Raw genomic sequence first — 20148 nt, forward strand, 5'->3', positions numbered from 1 at the left:
GACACTAATGTGTAATGTCCACCAAATCCATAGATCCTGATTGAGATATAAGAAAAAACTAAAGTAAATACTTTCATTGATGTTATTAGATGATGACTTAAATGTAAAGTAAGCTGCCTAAATATTTTACGATGAATTTCACTAATAGACTTGAATTATTGATATTCTGTTGGTTGGCTAATTAATTAATTTTAGTTAAATGTAAAATTTTCTATAGAATCACACCATGTGTTTACATTTAAATTATCCACCACCAGTTGTAGTTATTTTCCTACCGCGTATGTTTCATATATAGCCGAGGTTGATGGATCATATGGATGTATAAATGCTACATACTCATCCCTTGGTAAGATTAGAAAGAAGTCAGCTGTTTACTCAGTGCTTATATCATCGGCTTCAGCTGCAAAAGGAAAACGAGATGTTCAGTGCATTAGCGATCAAACTCCACTGCTCTCCGTTTCTTGAGACTTGGGTGATTTCTCTCTTTAGTTCAGTTTAGGGTCACTGTCAGTGTTTGTGGACAAAAAGATGTTTACAGGAGAAAATGTTTGTATTACTGTGTGATCACATGATGTCCGCTCAGGTTATGGCAGTGTCTCAAAAGCAAAATGCAAACCAGATGTTGAGAGCTGTGTTATGGTATAGGTTGTCACACCCAAAACGTTTTTTTTTTCACAAGGACAGCTGTAGGAATCTGTGAGCTCAACCTGCCCTCTGCACACTGCTGAACTGCTATTAGGATAAAGAGCCATGGGAGGAAAAGGACGATTCATCATTCTTTCATAAAAGCTCTCAGTGGAACGCTTTCCTTTCTTTCACTGACAGCAGAGGTAGGTATAGTATACACGATCTATATCCTTGCGGACTGCCAGCCTATTTATTCTACAAGATATTCATCACAAGACGCTACATTGAGCGGGATAATGACTATTTAAGTGGGGTTATGTGCGTGTCTCACCTCAAGGGTCTGCATCAATGTGGGCTTGATGGCATCTTTCATTAGCACTGCCAGTGCTCCACTCACACCCTGACAAGGAGGAAAAAAAAAAACAAACAAGGTAAACATTTCACCCCACTAACACCAATAAGTGATGCTGATGCACAGAACACAAATAGTTGTCTTCCATTACTGATAAATGCCACGACACTCCATTGGTAGGCAACACTTCAAGTAAAATTTGCCCCGTCATCAATCTGGACGCAGTAACACAGAGACAATGTAAACACAGTCCTGCACCATATTCCCACTGGGTCTGACTCTTAAACTGTGGTGGGGCTGTATCCTGACTAACCAGACTAATGTAACTCTATAGGGGATCCTCCTGTACGGATCTGAAACAACACAGACTGCAGTTTTCTGAGGCAAACCACAGCAAGCTAAGCTTACAGAGCTGGGCCTGGTGATGGGAGCAAAACTCTACACAACATTTTAATCACAGGTCACACCTAGATGAGACATTGTTGTGAAAGAGTGAAGTGGCACTGTGCTGTGTTTTGGAGGGAGACGTAAATGGGGACATTTCTTAGTCAGACATCTTAAAGAAAAAGGCAGACAGTAAAGAAAGGATGAGTTTTTGACTGTTTCCTAATGTTTTCTGTTATTTATACTGTTGTCAAAAGCAGCAAAGATGTCTTTCTTCACTTTGTGTTTTCTTAACGTGCAGTTGCCAAAATATATTTTTATCATAAACAGGGATGTAGTCATATAGCAGAATATTCCCAGCAGCATTTAATAAACTTCAAGTTATTGTAGTATTTCTATTCTATTGATTTAAATCTGTTTTAACAGCTAAAATACAAAACTGGTTCTATGTGATTCTTTTCGATGTAGAGATTTGGACACATATTGATGGTATATGCCGAATATGTGAGATTGCCCAAGTCAAAATTCCCACACTCGTCGAATGAAAAGACAACACAGTAACACAGACCAGGTCCTCTGTGGTGACAGGCTGTCCAGAGCGACTGGTCCCCACAACTATGCGTGCCAGTCTGTTTTTCATGTCCTCGAGGCCGTCTGCCAGAGCCAGGATGGCCATGATTTCACTGGCCACTGCGATGTCGAACCCAGTCTGGAGTTTGAGAAAAGTGAAATTATACACAGCGTGAACAACAGTGAAAACAATTTGAAGTTCGTGTGCTTTGACACAGCATCTAAAAATTCAGATTTGACAGTGAAACTAGAGAACCTATATATTAGGTAAATACATAAGTGGCTGCTTTAAAAAGAAAAAATCTGGGACTTCAGCATTTCAAAGATCAGACTGTGAAAAGACAGTTTGTACCGAGACTGGAAGATATAATCTAAAACCTCTAGTCCCTTTTTCAGAGAATACAAGTTTGATGAACATGGTCAAGTTACAGAGTGATGACTTAAAAATTAATTCATCATTGACCAAGTTTAATTAATTTCTGATGGGACCTCAGGTGCTGACATGTGAAACTAACGGGGGAAAAAATGGGGAAATAAGTGAGCAGAGAGCTGCCTTTAGGGAAGAGTATTAAAAACCAAAGATATCTACTTTAAATGCCAAGGAAACTTAACTCAAGCCACATCAATCCACCAAGGAACACAATATTTCTTTTCCCACTCCCAGTGACAATACTCTGCGGGGCTATAGTGTATCCAGCGCTGGAGGAAGGTGGGGACGCAAAAATGAAAAGGAAACAGAGTGGATGAACCGATGGCCATAAATGTAAGCATATGCTTCACTAGCTTAGAGGTTGTTCCAGGTGTGTGTGTGTGTGTGTGTCATTTTTCTCCCTCTTTAAACATTTGCTTTCACTTACGCCTGCTTGCTTCCAATTGAGGTGAAGTGTTTATTTACAGGATTTCATTTAGCAGTCATTACTATAGACATATGGGTGAACATCTGGGGATAATTACAGACAGGAGAGGTAAAAGGAGGGCAGTGCGTCTTTGTGTGTGAATTAAAGCGCTTGGACTCATTGATACTGTACATTCTTCAGCAGTGGAAACCCTGCAGTGTTTCACCATGAGAGTCAATATTTTAACTTGTTGATGCCTCGGTCCAACATATACAGCACGAACGCCAGCGGGTGAAAATGTTTTTAAAGGATGTAAAAGACAGCAAAGAATGCATACCTCTCTGATCTGTCCTTTTTCAGTGCTTGCCTGTCCAACTGTGATCTTTCTCAAGAAACGGTCATTTGTATCAACAACTGGAAAAAAGACAAAAACATTTTATTTTTCCCCGACACATTTCTTCTTAATTCCTAAAATTATACGATTGTTTCCATGCTCAAGGAAACAATCGAGAACAGACAAGACATGCAGGAAATATAATTTGATTCAATAAGCCTGACACAAAACAGATTTATTCCTTTACGGTCTGAATCTGACAGGCTTTAAAAGTCCATGGCATATTTACAGCCCCACAAACATGAATAACCCAATAACTGACAAAAAAAAGATATTCTTATCTCATATTGTGAGCAGGTGTTGATACACGTAAAGCACTCCCGTCACAATATGTTTTCTTCTCAACAGTTTCTTCACTCAACACTTGGCCTTTTCTCAGATGAGGTGAACAAAAATAAATGATTCTGCTGTTTCAACCAGTGAGGAAACAACACCAGTCAAACCTTACACTCATGCTGATTTGATGGGATGTAATGAAAGGGAAAATGGTTTGTTTTATGAAAACACAGGCGCACAAGCAAACACTGGGTGGTAAATGCGTTTTAAATCCCAGGGTTTGTCAAATTCCCACTTGGAGTAAATACCACATCACTCCCCACTTGGCAGGTTGTTCTAACAACTTTAAACCAGCACAGCTACCATACACACATGTATAATGCCATGCACACCGATAACTGCAACACTTCTGGAAGGATATGTACATTTGTATCCAGCTGTATTTTCATTCATCTTATTGATGACAAAACTGGGAAACGTTTTGTGATTACAGCAGCATCATTTCACATGTGAACAAATGAAAAATATATAAAGAAAATATTTAAGAGATATTGACAGCTAAACATGGAAAATGAAAAACTATATTAGTATAATTAAATATAAAGGTCTAAGGACATACACCACAGCTATAAAATAAGGACATCATATTAGAGTGCAACTGAATAAAAGTGAGAACAACAATGAACATGTAAGTATTAAATCAGTTAATCTAGGTATGAATTTCTAAGTTTCTAGAGATACCTCTGTGCCAGGTGATCTGAGAAGGGTCAAGGTCAAGACGGACGAAGGTGCTAATTTCCTGGGGTGTGAGAGAAGCTGGGTCTGTTGTGTTGATGCCAAGACGCTGGAATAGAGAAAGATGATAAGAGAAATGTCCATTAAAACATGTGTGGATTTTTGCTTTTAAATGTACACATATCCAGGCTTTTATCCCAGCTGCAGCACCAGCACTAGGTTCAATTAAAGCAGTAGTACTTTTCCAAAAGTAAGAAATTGGACTTGAAAATTCAATTCACTCCACTTGCTAGTGATTCAGTGACTTTGGAGAACTACAACCTGGATAACTGACTACACAGATATCTGTGGTACTTTGCTTTTTAAGCCCATACTAACTGTAGTATAAACCAACCAAGTAAAATCTAATCCAGCCTAAATTACTATGAGGCTCATTGTCAGGTTCAAGAAGTTCACTTTGAGAGCTCCTACTTTCCCCTGTCACTCTATGACCGACAAATGTTTTAAAGTTATTTTAACTTCTCATTCTAGAGACCATTGTCAAACAGCACAGACAAAAAGTGATGTGACTCGAGTTTAATCTTCCACCTCTATAATACTGACCATTTCCTAAGTTTTTTATTTATGAATTGATGTCAGGCAGACTTCATCAAAACTAAATAAAATAGCATGAAGATATAAACAAGCAGGAGGGGTAAGAAGTGTGGAAAGCAGGCTCACTAAGGACCCCTAGTGGACAGGAGCATATATTTCAAACAAACACTGAACAAAACGATGTAAAGAGTTTGGCACTGCAGGGTTGAGACTTACATGTAGTCTGGAGATCTGAATGGGTGAAAATCTTCTGACTCCATTTACTGAAGGGACCAGTCTATTAAACAAAGCCTTAAAGTAAAAAACAGACAAGGTTTATTGAAGAACATCTATGTTGAACAAACATGTTTAATTGTACTAACTTTGCAGATTAAAATGAATCGCAACAAACACACAGCTGTCCACTGCAAATGTACAATCAATACCAACAAGGACATTTTCTACTGAATAAATAACATGATATATGGTTTCTTTAATTAATCTCAGTCACAAATCACTGACAAATTGTTTCTGCTGTTGAGATTGTAGCTATACTGTGTGTGCATGTATAGGTCCTAACAGCAGTTTCACATTTTTTACACTGTGATGTGAAAAAAGTTATTATTACTGAAAGTCACCTTGTCTGACTGCGTTGCCTCATGGAGCATCCTGGCATCGATGGCCGCTGCCACCAGGTTATTGGCAGCAGTGATGGCATGAATGTCTCCAGTCAAATGGAGGTTAAACTGGTTAAACATGCCGGGAAAAGGGTAGAACACACAAAGAAAAGGAAATGAAGGGATTACAAATAATTATCTTTTCTTTACTCTAATCTGTTTGTTCAAAAAATGTTTTAGGGCATCCAAACTGTCGGTTCAGTATGTATAAAAAGCAGATATGATACAAAACTGGAGAAACAGATTCTCCAAAATACTTTTTCCATGTGTGTACCAGATTTTTAAAACAAATTCTCTTCAAGGTGTTATTGAAATATCACATTCACCAGAGTGAAATGAACAGACAAGAAGAAAACCCCCTGACCACCGCTGTGTCCAGCATGGAGACATAATAAATCCTCTGAACAGTTACGACCAAAACGGTTGTAAATGTATCACATGACAAACAGAGATTCAAACAAGAGATATAGTCTTGGTTTTGATTTTGTCCCCTTGGTGTTAATATTAATAATATTATACTCAAAGTCTCTCTGCTTGGCATGAGGCCTTCACTTTACAGTAAGAAAAACATTTTTTCTTCACATAAGTGCAGTGAGGTGATTGAGAGGGAGAAGCAAAGATTGGTTTTGGTAAAAAAAGGAGGCCGCTGGAGTGTAGACTACGAATACCCAATCTTTGAACTTTCTCTCCTTTACTCTCCCCCCCCACCTCCGTGTGTTCAGTCTAAAGCAATGTTATGCCACAGTGCCGGGGGTTAAAAGTGTGTATATGTGTGATTTTTGTGGGAGTCGCTGTATGACAAGTCTTTGAAGCAAGTGCTGTTCCTGGTAGGGAGCAGTGCAAGTCTGTCTGTGTCTCACCTCCTCCATGGGAATGACCTGGGCATATCCCCCTCCTGCAGCACCCCCTGGGAACAAAGAAGCAGGAGCACAGTCAGAGGCAGACAACAGAACAGGGACACACAAAGGAGGAATGCTGAGAGGTCTACTCTGGGTGAACTATTCCACCCCGGCATAAAATGTACCAGGGTATGAAATGCTAGCCTCACACTGACAAAGATAGCTTATCACACTGTTATTGATACATTCCTAACTGCTGCTTTGGGCGCCGGTCTGCAGCCTCATCCAAACCCCCCAATGTATTGAATAGGAAGCAAAACAAAAGACAAGAGATTCATTCAAATAAAAACATCCACCACTTGGAACAGCTGGACATATTTTTTAAAAACATAAACCAAATCTCTCAAGATTACAACTAAATGTTCTTTGTTGTGATGTTATTTGTTGTGATACTTTCAATACACGGGGGTTTGAAAGAAAACCAAGAGTTTTCAAATCATTATTGCAAAAATGCGACATTACTGTATTGAATTGCAGGGTGGTCAAGGGAGCACAGAGAGGTGAAAGCAAACTTAACAGACAAGTATTCAAAGCTGACCTTTAACCCCAAAGGTGGGTCCCTGTGAAGGCTGTCGGAGACAGGCGAAGGAGTTGAGCTTAAGATGAGCGGACAGAGCCTGGACAAGTCCAATGGTCACTGTGCTTTTACCTTCACCAAGAGGGGTGGGAGTTATACTGGACGTGAAGAAAATGCAGAACATTTTTTGAGTTATACATTTGCTGTGTGAACTTCATAACCAAGGTCCCGGGGTGGCCATACACACATAAACTGCAAACACATTTTCAGAAATAGGTCACAAGGATAACAAAACTTAAGACATAAAAATGGAGGGATCATTTGTCACCAACTTTGCTTGTAACCAGAAGTAAGACACAGTTACTTGTAAAAACCACTGAAAGTATTTTGAAGATCATTTGGTAAAACTTACCCAGCAACCAATACATATTTCCCATCTGGCTGTGTTTGAAGGCGGTCCAACAGAGAGAGTTGGACCTTAGCTTTGTTCCTGCCATAGGATTCAAGCTCCTCTGGAAGCAAACCAATCTCCTCAGCCAGCTGAACCACTGGTTTGGGAATCTGAGCTCTGGAAATCTCTATATCACTAACAAACAGAAAACATGACATATGATGGCAATATATTGGATTTTAAAAAAGCAATATAGAGTATGTCTCCTACTCAGTCTAATTAAAATAATATGTAACGTCAGAGAACAGTATGGCACAAGTGAAAGCCTCCACATCATGCAAAGATGTAGAGAAATGTATTAATATGCATCATAGATGTAGTGTTCTGTACCTTGGCACTGGCATCAGCGGCTGCAGTTTGAGGTTTCGCAAACTCCACTGTTGATACTGCTTCCCCTGGATCCACCGACTGCAACTACGCACCACATTCTAGATGACAAAGAGGAGAAATGGTGAGAATAAGTTGAGGACAAAGACAGAACATATTAAGCAAATGGGTAAACTGAAAATGGAAATGAAGAGACGAGGACACCTGTGTTCTGTAAGCCGCCGCAAGATACCATAACTCAGACTGCGAGGACATCTCAGTGGCATGGTCACCTATGAGTCAACAGTATGATTAATGTAAACACGTCTACAGATACAGTATAAACAAGAGGTGGACAGAATGGTTTATGACTTTATTCTCACAAATGCAGCAGAACGACAGCTTGACTACATGGTAAACTGAAAAGCTTCATGCTAATAAACTAGTATGTCTACAGAAACTAAGATACTTAGGTTTTTACAATAATCTCAATTTACCTGGCTCCAGCATGGACTCACAGCGAATGACACCAGTCCCTGGTCTAAACCAGGTGGGAGGAACATTCATGTTACCAGCGCCGAGAAGCACAACAGCATCAGCCTGCATCACCTAATATGGTGATTAAAAAGTCAATTAACATAATGATTGGAAAAAGAAAAGCAAAAAAAAACTTTCATGACCAATCAGCCTGAAAAAATGCAACAGACGAATGGGACTTAAGATGAAAATAAAAAGCCCTCAACCAGCAAAAAAAGCTGATCATATCTTGTCACATAGAAGACACTGACCCCTTGTGTTTAACTCGTAACAGTGCACGTTACTGCACTGAATCTGGAGCGACTCAATGATGACAGCATGTTTATGAGTATGTGGAGCACCAGAACAGTTGAAAAACAATGGCATTAAAAAGGTTACAAATGACATTTTGCCATAGTGATCTCTGCATCTTTTCTTAAGAAATCCATGAAAAATGCACCACCCTCTACACAAACAGAGAGACAAATGAAGACATACTCTCCTAGTGGAGGTTTAAAGCGAATACAAACCATACCTGACTCTGAAGGTCTCTGGAGCTCCAGTTAGTCTTGGAAGCAACCATTCCACTTTTCTCTATCAGGAACTGCAGGGAAAATGCAAATGGTCCTTCTCCCCCGACTAACAACACTGTTTTTTCTTTTAAGGGAGCATCTGCAGAAACGATTAGATTTAACATTAGGACATAACATTTTCTCCATTCATAAAATGCCTACTGTGCACAAGCAACATAAATGTTGGCTCACATCTGACTTACTGTCAAGATCCAATGGCCAAGCATTAGGTCTTATATATTTTGTTTTAAAAACTATTTTTGCTGTATGGCATAGTGCATTGTCATATTTCCCAAAGAATCAGAATTCCCATCAAGGTTTAATGCAGTCATCAGTGGATGCTGCTTGCAATAGCAAGAAAACAGAGGAGACAAGTTAACTGTTCTCTCAAAGGGATGACACCAAATATTTTGGCAGGCGTCATATACCCGAATGACCTATTAAAATATCCAGTAAAGGTCCAGTAAAGTAAATGTGCCTGCTCATTTTTTTGAAATGGGGGTTTTGAAATGAGCATGTTCACAGGCAAATGCGAGTACTGTTATACAGACATATATTAAAATGTCTGCATACCTCAGCTTTCATTTTTCATGTGTTACAGAACCTTTCAAAGAATTCACAAATGGCAAAACTTGGGGTTCTGTGCTTTAAACCACAAACTCACTGTGTTTCTCGAGCAGATCCAGGATGGCACTGGCTATGGGTGACACAAAACCTTTGCTCAGGTCTCCACGTATCAAACGTCCAATATTCAAATCTGTTATCCTGTTCCAAAGATATTTTTTGAGTTAATGTAAAAGCTTAAAATGTGTGATATTAAATGTGACATAATATGCTTTATGATGAAGGTTTACAGTTTTATTTACTGGTAGATGTATATTTGCTTTTAAAAACATTGTTATCAATCTGTAACTTTTCATAGAAAATCAAAGCAGCACTTTGTATATCTGGTCATTCAAGTCTTTTTTAAGGAATGTGATTTACATCATTTGTCCTCAGCTGAACTACCGCTCTTCAATTTGTGATTATAACGAAGGGCATTTTGCAAATTAGCTCATTCAATTGTATGCTGAGGTCTCTCTCTCTCACACACACACAGACACACACACACACACCATTTACTTTGACTTAATTCTGTGCAGCAGTTTCTGATTTGGTAAAAAAATTTAAAGCACCACAAGACTTTAATAATTTATCTATATTTAGAAAAAGAAACATTAGTACTGGTTATATTTTTAAAAAGGTGAAAAAAACTACAACTTATACTTGGAGGTGATTTACTCTTCACAATCACGTGTTTATATTTGTGCCAATGGAAAACTAAGTTACTATAATCTTCTCTTTAAGACAAAATATGGTTTTACCCATCTATGTCCTTCTCGGGTTTCAGAGTGTCGAGTACTCGACTGGTGAGGAAAGTCGGGGGAAGGTGGAGGTAGACACCATGAACCCTGGGGTCCTCATTAAGCTTCAACAGCTCCTCTACGATCTTTATGCACAGATGAAAAAAACATCAACTATAACAAAATTCTCAGCTGTTAAAATGTACCATTTAAAATATTCAGGTTTTGCTGGTGGTACTTTTTTTTCCTTTTAAAAACAAGAACAAGAACAAGGGAGGAGCCAGAAAGCACCAACATGTAACAGGTCAGAGCTGCTGACTGAGCAAAGAAAAAAGATGGAAATGTGAAAGGGTGAGAGAAAGTAGAGCAGTTCTAATGCCAGGTATAAAGGGGGCTACTCAGTCGAGCAGCAGGGTCATCTAAGGCCAGGAACTGAAATGTAAATTATCCACTGTTAGCTGAAATGTCTAAGCCATTCACAGGGTTTTCAGTTAATCCAAAGTAAACTGCCAGCTGGGCAAAGAGAGCCCCTGCTGAGAGGGTGATTCCTATTTCCTGATACACAATTACAACAGAACATACTCGACTTGTACCTGTAAATCAGTTTGTAAATTAAGGCTTAAACGTGTAACTGTAGAAAGATTACTCATTTGGGTTTTAGTAACGATTTAATTAAGTAAAAGCTTGCACAAGGCTCAGATTTAACATCACACAACCAACAGGATCACAAGTTGCACTGACAAACTGCCACAGGGGACGCATCTCATCAAGCTCTGACTTGTTAAACAATCGGGGGGAAGGAAGAGTTCTCCCAGACAAATGTTTTGGCACAAGGGGATAATAACCGAGCATGAGAGTCAGTCAGTTTCACTTACTTCATCTTCACTGCACTCTTCTGCCAGGCAAATCTGAGTGATGTTCAAACCAAGCTGTGGACATAAAGAAAACAAAGAAACAGTGAAATATGTATATAAGAATATACATATACAATGTGTACATACTGTATGTAAACGGAGAACCGCAAGAGACAAAAATTACCTTTCCTGCCATTTTCTTATTGATCTCCAGCAGGCTGTCATCTTCACCTGTCTTTGAGATAAAATGAGTAATCCTCACGAGATTTGCACATGAATGTTTAACTAAGTCACAGAAAACAGATAACTTTTTGGTTAAGGCAAATAATGTCTAACCTATATCTTCGAGCACAAAACAGCCCTCACAAGATGACAAGACAAGCAGGCACATTCTTTAAATATGTTAATTTCATTGAAAGCCTAATCTGGGACAATGAGAAAAAAATCACATACACTTAAATGATGATAAACTATAGGGATAAAAACTTCTGTTTACCTGTATGATCGCTAGCACGGGTTGAATCGATGGATTTCTTCTCTGCAAAGCCACCATTGACTCCTTGGTGCTCTGAACCACTTCTCTGTGAGAGACAATACACTGTTATGATCTCTTAATAATACAAATAAACTGAATTAGGGTCGCAATGCATTACATTATTTTTGTTCCATGCTACATATATAATCCTAATTGAATTGATATAGCTTGAATTCCGAGTAATTCCACCGAAATAAACATCAAGGCAAAAGGGAAGATTCAAAACAGTAAACAGTTATTTATGCATTATGTATTTTAGCTCCATATTTTAGCAAAGTGAAGTCTCTCTCTTTATATAACGTTTATCCAATAATAGTTATATTCTTATAGAAATAATAATAGTGCGAGAGTAATAGTCTAGCAGAGTAATAATCGACTACTCTGCTTAGCCCTACAGTTCACAGCAGTAAAACAAATGCTTAATTCTAGAACTGATCATTTTCGCGTGATCGCCTGCTTCAGTGACGGAAGCCATTAAAACTTTAAACATCACATACTACACAACATTTAGGACATTTGTGCCCGTGGAGAACACACAGTATGGGATGTTAATGATATTGCCATGTCACTTAATGGTACAACATCACTTTCGATCGTGTTTAGCACTGAATACTAGCACATTTTGGCATCGGATGTATGGTAACTCGAGAGAGGAGTTACATCAGCTGTCTGAGAGCTGTAATGAATCACATACACGTGCACAACTGGCTGCTTTCGGAAAAGCCAAAACGCCGGGTAAAAAAACAGGAAGTCCCGAAGCTAAGGCTTGACTTGGCAAACCATGTGGTTAAATAAATAAATGAATGAATAATAAAATAAAACAACACAAAAGTGACACTTTTTTTACCGGACTCACTTCAGAGACGTGTCCAACTCAAACACGTCTTTGTTCCAGGACTTCTTCCCGGAATGGACAGCTAATTTCGGGCTGGTGCCGCTGCTGCTGGAATCGCCGGCTGCCCGGTGGATCCACCGGCAGTCGGCGCGAGCAGCCACCGGTAAGCATCTCTGCGTCACACCGCTGACCCTGCTTCTTGAATGTACCCGGAGACTGCCACAAGCACTGCGCAGGAAAGACAACTTCATGGCCGCTCTTTTGGGTTTAATTTAGCGTGTAGCAGCTGGGTTCTTCCTCTGTTTCTGTCTCAGGCAGTAGCTGCTAATGACGTCTGCCTCTGCCGGGAGAAACAATGAGTAAAGTTGTTGTGGTAGTAGAACTAGTGCCGGCGGGGTCCTCCTGGTGGAGGAACGATGTCTTCAGGGACAGTCGGAAATTTTAATACTCAGATAACTGGCACACATTCATTTCAATATTGCATAATTGTTTTGCATCTTTCTTTGTCGCTTCTAAGTTAATCGACATCATAAACCACACAGTGAAATATAGGCAGAATTATGGCACAGATACATTTGCGTTGATTTTCAGTTGTGACGTTGATTTTAGAAAGACTGAAAATCAGAGGAACACCTGAAAGCAGCAGCTTCAGTCACGTGATATAGTGATATGGTAAACACGGGTCATTTCAGGCTACAAGGGGTCACAGAATACTATGGAGGACCAAAGGGGCCACAATTAAATAAATAAATACACCATTAAATCATTCATTAAATGTGTCATTAAATAATTTGTAAATAATATGTATGTATATAAATACATACACACATATATATATACATACACATACATATATATACATATATATGTATAATACTTATAATGAATAAGTGACTTTAGAATATAGGCAGACTTGTGGCTCAGGGATAATGGTATTTGATTTTAAGATATCAACCTATAATACACTGAAGAGTTGGGAAAGCAGCTCTCCACAGTCATCAGCACAATCAGTCACATCTTATACTGACATAGTAAAATGAGAGGTCATTTCAGGATACACAGGGTCTCAGAATGCTCATATACCCCTATCAGTCCAGAGAGTCTGCAACACTACAATCTTTATGTTGGGGCAAACGTTTTGTAGGGATCAGTGGGTCATAGGTCAGGGAATGTACACAGACATACAAAACCACAGGTGGAGGTACAACCTTTCTGAGGACAAAGGCTCTGTTGACCTAATTTAACTATCTGGATTTGTGAGTTTATACCCATCAATAAGTTAATTATCTTTATTCATTATGTTTGTGACTTAACTAGGACACAATTATCCAGTCCAAGTTACCGTATAAATGGGAGCTACACAATCAGTTTGCATTTGACTGAGTAAAACTGATGCAGCAACATTACAAATTAGCTTGAAAAAGTTCCATTGAATTTAAGAACCTCTTTTTCAGAAAGTTTTGTGTTTGTGTAAAATTGTTCTGTGTTATGTGTCCAGGTGTCTTCTATCGTTTATCATATCAGAGAAGGTAGGCTAAATGATGCACACATTTTCTATACTGCTATAGTATGGACTTACATGTAAGGTATGGAATCTAATAATATATAAAGTAGAAGGGGGAGGGGCAATTTGAACAGTTGAGCAGTTTGAACATTTACTGTAGGAAAACTACATTCTCAAAGTATCATACAACTGAATCAACAAAACAATTTCAACAGAAGCTGAACACTATAACCTACATTAGGGTGGTGTAAATGGAATTTCACTTTAGACTGCATTAACCTATCCAAGTCAATGTCAATGACATATATACTTTAAAAGTACATATTACTACAATACCATTTGTCATTCATACTGATATAAGGGCAAATACTTTTTTTGAACTTAAAACAAAAATGTTATAATTTTGGGGACATGCAGTAGCCTACTCAACAGTGCAAGCAGGTAACACAAACACACAAAGGGTTAAGTCAAAGAGAGTTCTTTGACTTCCATTAATTTGGCCAGCCTAACCTTAACCATAACCACTCAATGCCATAGCCTGACCATAATTCAAACATTAATCCAGTTCCTCAGAAATTACTTTCTGCCTCATTAGGACCAAGTGTTAATAAACTAGCCAAAATGTCCTCAAATGTTAAAAATGTCCTCACAAAGATAGGTTTGCTTGACAATTGGTCCACAGACACACACACGGAATGCTTGTTAAGTCATTTGGGCGTGACTGAAAAAAGAATGACGTTAACTCAAGTCTTTCAGTCAGTCATCATCATCATAACTCTCAAAATAAACGAGCCTTTAACGAAAAGCTATTGACAGCTGCTGCCACTGTGATAAACTTGAAACGTTGGAAATTCACTCAAAGACTAGAATTTCCGGGGTGTCTCGTGACACGTTACAAACAATTTACGTTACTGTGTAGTGGAAAATAGCAGGGTTTCTGTCGTGCGAGTTTAAATTGGCACTCACATGGTTTACACCCTGTTTAATGCTGCTCACACCTCAAGTGACGCTCCTGAGACACAGCGTCACTGTCAGGCCAAACCGACCGGACCTCATTCCTGAAGACACACCATTAGGGACGCATGGCGTGGTGCACATACCCATCGTTTCCAGCAAAACCACAGTTGAACTCCACTTTCTGCTCTAAAGATAGAAGCACTGCGCGCTTAGTTTCTGCTCACAGCCCGGAGCAGTCGACCACAGATGTGTAGGATGGTGCTGTGGTCCCGCGGCCACCTACTGTAACACAGAACGACAACGTTTGATTTCTGTGCACATCAGAGGACATCTCAGGTAAAGACCTCTTCTTTTATGATAAAAAATGACACTAATAATATATGAAGAATAATATTGATGTGGTGATTGAGGAGACAGAAACAAATGTTTTAAGATCATTCTGCATGATGTTGTTTTTCCCCCTTTTCTTTTAAAACCACAAGACATTGCCTTGATTTATTCCAGAAAATTAAGCAGCTACAGATTCTTTGAACATGATTTTGTGACAATGACAGAATAATCACAAAGGAAAATTGAGGTTTTATCCACAGTTTAAACTGAAACACTGAAAGTTGTAAAAAAAAGTAATGTCAATGGTGTGATAACATCTGATCATGTAGGCTTTGGAATTATATACTCTTAATTGAAAGACTTTTCCTCAAACTGAAAAGTGAATGTGATGTAAATGTTCTGATGGACCAGCTCTTGATAATAACGTCAGACAGATCACAAGTTAAAATAACTAGTTTGGTGAGAAGCAACACCTTTAGACTATTCTCTGAATAACCTGTTTGGCCGGTGATTGGTACTGGGTGGATTGTCTCTGACGGAAGAAGGAAAAGACTTTTAAACAGTCATGACACCACAAATTAGGTATGGATGTGTTCAAGATCACAAATTAGAGGGTTGATTTGTGGATGATTGCAAGTGTACTTCCTGCCTGGTGTGGTTCTGTTTTGTCAGCTTCTTACGTGGCTGAAAAGCTGTTGAAGTCCACAATTTATTGCAACACAGGCAACCAGACAGGAAAAAAAGATCCTAAAATCTGTACTCGTTTCACTTCTTCTACAGCCTCACCATGAGGGACAGACTCAGCCACCTACAGGAAGTGTCCAATGGATATGTGGAGGAGATGGATTATGAGGATTCAGTCGTCTCTGACACCCTCAGTAATGTGGACATGGAGGAGGAGCTTCCCCATGAAGCCATTGTATTTGACAGCAGCCCTGCTCTGGCAGAGATCTTCTCCCAGTCACAAGATATCCACAAAGAGATCCAACTCATCCGACTGGAGGTTAAAAGGCTCCGTGAGCAGAACTCTCGCATTCTACATGGCAACACCACCATGAGTGTCATCAAAAGGGACTCTAACGCCATTGGTGCTGATATCAAGGCCCGGGCTGAAAGTGTTTTAGCACGGCTGCGGGACATGGACGGCACAGCCCACAAGTTAGAGGAAGTACATGGCTCAAATTCGGCCATCACACGTATTGCCAGAACCCAGTACGCCTGTCTCAGCAATGGTTTCCGTGATGCCATGTTTGACTATAATGAGGCAGAGATGAGCCACAGGGAGAAATGTAAAACCCAGATCCAAAGGCAGATGGAGATAGTGGGACGCGAGGTGACAGGAGACGAGGTGGAGGAGATGATTGAGACGGGCCAGTGGAACATATTTTCTGACAACATTATGGCTGAAGGTAAAACGGCTCGATCCGCTCTGTCCCAGATTGAGAAGCGTCATCAGGAGTTGGTGGACCTGGAGAACCGTATCAAGGGCATCCATGAGATTTTTCTGGATATTGCTATGCTGGTGGAGGAGCAGGGCCCCATGCTGACCACCATCCAAACTAATGTTCAGAAAACTGATGAACACATTCAGGAAGCCCTCGTCAAACTTGCCAGGGCCAAGCGTCATGACAAGAACAACCCATTTAAAAAGATGTTTTGCAGCTGTTTCCCGTGTGTAGACTAATGACTGCACAGGGAGGAGGGATGGGAAAGTGCAGGACAGTCAAAGAAAAGACGGAAATCCTTAGGATATAAAACATGGTGATATTGGATGACTGTAATGTTTTTATGAGAGGTCTGAGACGGGTATCTCAAACTCAAATTGTTTCCTGCATGATGTAGGTGTGGTGCAGATCCCCCAAATTAGTCTATAAAAATGTATTCATAATTTAAATGCGATGTTATCACTTGCCGAGTTACCTCATGGGGCGGGCATGAAGCAGAACAGAAATGTATTTGTGGAATTGCACAAAGTCCTTGTGTCTTTGGTTATATGCCATTGGAAATCATTGATAAATGCTCCATCAAGATGCATTAAACTGTTTTAGAAATTTTGAATTGTAGTGCTTTTAAATCATAAATACTTTCTTGCTATAAGCTATGAAATGAAAGGGTTGACTAACTGTTTTGTTCATAATTTTTTCAGATCTAACATATACTGTACTCTGTTTTGACAAGGATGTATGCGGGGATCACACTGTTTGTATTGTAATGAGCATAATATGTTTCCTTTAACTGCCTTTTATGACTAAATGTATAAAAATCCTTTTTTTTGTCTTTACTCTCCTTGTATATAACAAATAATATTATTAAAATACAGCAGGTGTCTGGGTGTACTTGTTGAAATCTACATACTCGTGTAAATAAAGATTTAAAGTGATCTTTGTTTTGGTTTATATTATATGCAATTTCTTAAATAAGTCATATAATGTTACATACTTTCAACATACTTTCACATGATGTATTTATTTTAATTTGCATGGCTTTTTTAAAATCGCATTCATTTTATTTATTCCTTACTGGTTGTTAATCTAATCGTGCATTGCCAAATAGTTAAATTTCCCTGAATTTTTTTTTGCATAACCTTGAGAGGAATGTCATCTTTCAGCCCCAGTCTCTTGCTTCCTGGAGTAAAAAAATGCACCTCCTTTGTCTTGCCTGTCACCTGGGAAGGGGCGGCAGTCACATATGCTGAGCACACAGCAAGACAGACGTCAGAATACAAAGATGTGTTCCTCAGCACCTTGGACCAAAGAAATCAGTGAGAGACACTGAACGGGTTGTGTTCTAATATTGTGGAACCCAATCAACACAGGTAAGACATTTTAATTTAAGACCTGAATGTCATTTGATTGATTTCAGTAAGGCGGAAACACCTGGAGACAAGTGGATAATTGAGAGAGACTTGATTTGTGACACACTGCCCAGGCAGGTTGAAAAGTTTGGACTGATTAAATGAAAGTGAAGAAGAAATTGAGATGTTTCTTTTCAAATTCTGTCATCATATATTATGACAGCTTTGGAAATAGGGTGCAAGAAGAAACTTGATTTCACCATATGAAGAGGTCAGTGAAAGTTTTATCCAGCACAAGGTTAACAACATTAATGATCTGATTAGCTGATCAGATAGAATTGTAGTACATATATCTTTTGCCATAAACTCAGTTTGTTTTTTTATGAAGGTGTGTTCCTTGTTGCTGGTTAAATGACGACATTCCTCTGAGCCACTGAGCTGTGTTGCAGCATTGTTTTCACGCAAGAAAGAAAATCTACTGCAGGTAAAACTGACCAACAAGTCTGATGCCCTAGTTGTGTAATAGTAACTTGTACCTCCTGCAGTCTGACACTAGTCAATCCCTGTTAACACAAGGCTTAATGTCAAATATCCCATGGTCCTTTTCTGTGAGCTCTTATGTTTTATGATGTTATATATTTCAGGCAAAATGCGGGACATGCTGGAGAGACTGCAGACCATTAGTGGAGAGCAGGAGGACCACGAGCCAGAGTTTAATGGACCTGAGCATGACGTAGACAATATGACTTTTTCCCAACAGGCAGTCGTTTTTGAGAACTCCTCCGCAATTGACAACATCCTGAAGGAAGCCCACTCCATACGCAAGGAGATCTCCGCCCTCCTTTTGGAGGTTGAGCACCTGAGCACACACAATGAACGCTTTGGGACCTCTGTGCGTCGCTTTTCTCTGATCAAAAAGGACTCTGACTCCATCGCCAGAGGGATCCAGCAAAGTGGGGAGGCCCTATTCAACCGTCTGCAGGCTCTGGGTAATAAGAGCAGCCAGCTGGAGGAGAAAGAAGGCCCTGGCTCTGCTGTCAGCCGCATTGCCCGAGTTCAGTATGACACACTCACAAGAGATTTTCATGTTGTCATGAGCGGCTACAACAAGGCTGAGGAGATGCAGAGGAGCATATGTCGAGAGAGGATCCAGAGACAGACCTCGATTATGGGGACTGACATCACAGATGAGCAGCTGGATGTGCTGGTGAACAAAGGTGGTGCGGGACTGGCAGAGCTGTCCCAGAGTCTGCAGACACAAGGTGGACGCACCAGCCACTGGGCATTGTCTGAGATCAAAGGAAGACACAAGGAACTGGTGGAGTTAGAGGCCAGGCTGAAGGACATCCATGAACTATTCCTGAACATGGCCATGCTGGTGGAGGAGCAGGGATCCATAATCAATAACATTGAGAAAAACGTGTATAGCACTCAGGAATATGTTGAAAAAGTCAATGTTCACATTAAGAAAGCCACACAGTACAAGAGGAAAAATCCCTTCCTTCAATTATGTCCCTGTCTGCCCTGTTGGAGAAACAACCAAACATTTTAGGACTTATTAAGCACCTTATGTAATTTTATTTTCTTTAGTAATGTAATGTAATGTTATAGACTGCTGAAAAAACTGCGTCCAAATAAATCCAATGTTTACAATGATAATTCATTTCTTGTTTTCAGCTATTAGGGTTTTGAGCTATCAGCTGTCTGAAATAAAAAGTCATAATAAATCCAAATGAGGCATTTATTGAAGTTTACACAATATCATTTCATTTAACTGGGTCATGTCGGAAAGTGGTTCACATGTTCGTCACATGATCACAGATTAAATTGAGTCATGAGAGTAAGTAGCAGTAATAGCTAAGGGATGTTTGACTGTCACTGGTGCTTGATGACATTTGTTGAGAAGAGCAACGACATGTGCAGCACATTATTCATTTGATGATCATGTTTGAGCAGAAATCTAAACCTTTTCTCTTTTAACTTACAGGAAACTGAGCCACACATCAACGTGAGAGCTGTCAAGGATTATGAGTAATGCTTCATGTTGACAAAAATTCTTCTTTGGTTCATATTCATATTAAAACATGAACGTTACTGATCTGGACTACAGGGATAAGATAAACATAATACAAAAGATGGCATATGTCTTACACAACACCACATAATCATGTGAAGAACTGGTGGATCAGTGAAGACTTAGCTCCTCCACAAGTCTTTACATTATCTATGTCATTTTTGTAAAAAACCAGCATGGCGCTGTTACTGTGATGTCATGTCACATTGTGTGGTTGTGAGTTGATTTAGAGGTTAA

At 39.5% G+C, this 20148-nt stretch overlaps 3 protein-coding genes across 6 annotated transcripts in view; 2 read left to right on the forward strand and 1 right to left on the reverse strand.

The window, feature by feature from the left end:
- mthfd1l (methylenetetrahydrofolate dehydrogenase (NADP+ dependent) 1 like) overlaps positions 1-12665 on the reverse strand; it is a 28868-nt gene extending 16203 nt beyond the window's left edge. The window contains exons 1-19 of the mRNA XM_044049783.1: positions 12274-12665; positions 11379-11463; positions 11067-11117; positions 10904-10957; positions 10050-10174; positions 9350-9450; positions 8649-8785; positions 8095-8206; positions 7823-7890; positions 7622-7719; positions 7253-7426; positions 6862-6998; positions 6285-6331; positions 5386-5493; positions 4985-5059; positions 4181-4283; positions 3107-3183; positions 1932-2072; positions 959-1027 (exon numbers count right to left, since the gene is read on the reverse strand). Of these exons, the coding sequence (XP_043905718.1) occupies positions 959-1027; positions 1932-2072; positions 3107-3183; positions 4181-4283; positions 4985-5059; positions 5386-5493; positions 6285-6331; positions 6862-6998; positions 7253-7426; positions 7622-7719; positions 7823-7890; positions 8095-8206; positions 8649-8785; positions 9350-9450; positions 10050-10174; positions 10904-10957; positions 11067-11117; positions 11379-11463; positions 12274-12503 (1992 nt within the window). The 5' untranslated portion in view covers positions 12504-12665. The remainder of the gene's footprint in view (positions 1-958; positions 1028-1931; positions 2073-3106; positions 3184-4180; positions 4284-4984; positions 5060-5385; positions 5494-6284; positions 6332-6861; positions 6999-7252; positions 7427-7621; positions 7720-7822; positions 7891-8094; positions 8207-8648; positions 8786-9349; positions 9451-10049; positions 10175-10903; positions 10958-11066; positions 11118-11378; positions 11464-12273) is intronic.
- A 2118-nt stretch (positions 12666-14783) lies between these two features.
- Positions 14784-17423, forward strand: stx11b.1 (syntaxin 11b, tandem duplicate 1). The gene is made up of 2 exons (XM_044049332.1): positions 14784-15049; positions 15824-17423. The coding sequence occupies exon 2, from the start codon at positions 15831-15833 to the stop codon at positions 16725-16727; it is 897 nt and encodes a 298-aa protein (XP_043905267.1). The 5' UTR covers positions 14784-15049; positions 15824-15830; the 3' UTR covers positions 16728-17423.
- A 277-nt stretch (positions 17424-17700) lies between these two features.
- Positions 17701-19496, forward strand: LOC122784248 (syntaxin-11-like). 4 transcript variants are annotated; one of them, XM_044049409.1, is made up of 4 exons: positions 17701-17858; positions 18061-18108; positions 18226-18321; positions 18482-19496. In XM_044049409.1, exon 4 carries the CDS (start codon positions 18487-18489, stop codon positions 19387-19389), a length of 903 nt encoding a protein of 300 aa, XP_043905344.1. In that variant the 5' UTR covers positions 17701-17858; positions 18061-18108; positions 18226-18321; positions 18482-18486; the 3' UTR covers positions 19390-19496. The 4 variants fall into 4 exon arrangements, with proteins under 4 accessions (XP_043905344.1, XP_043905343.1, XP_043905345.1 ...); XM_044049408.1 differs by having other exon boundaries at positions 17701-18108; XM_044049410.1 differs by lacking the exon at positions 18061-18108.
- The last annotated feature ends 652 nt before the right edge of the window (positions 19497-20148 follow it).

The sequence above is a fragment of the Solea senegalensis genome, linkage group LG17 (genome assembly GCF_019176455.1).
Source record: "Solea senegalensis isolate Sse05_10M linkage group LG17, IFAPA_SoseM_1, whole genome shotgun sequence".
In the NCBI taxonomy this organism is placed as follows: Eukaryota; Metazoa; Chordata; class Actinopteri; order Pleuronectiformes; family Soleidae; genus Solea; species Solea senegalensis.

Bases quoted from the DNA above. Each gene is read 5' to 3' on its own strand.
- stx11b.1 (XM_044049332.1), top strand. From the start codon at position 15,831: ATGAGGGACAGACTCAGCCACCTACAGGAAGTGTCCAATGGATATGTG.
- LOC122784248 (XM_044049407.1), top strand. From the start codon at position 18,487: ATGCGGGACATGCTGGAGAGACTGCAGACCATTAGTGGAGAGCAGGAG.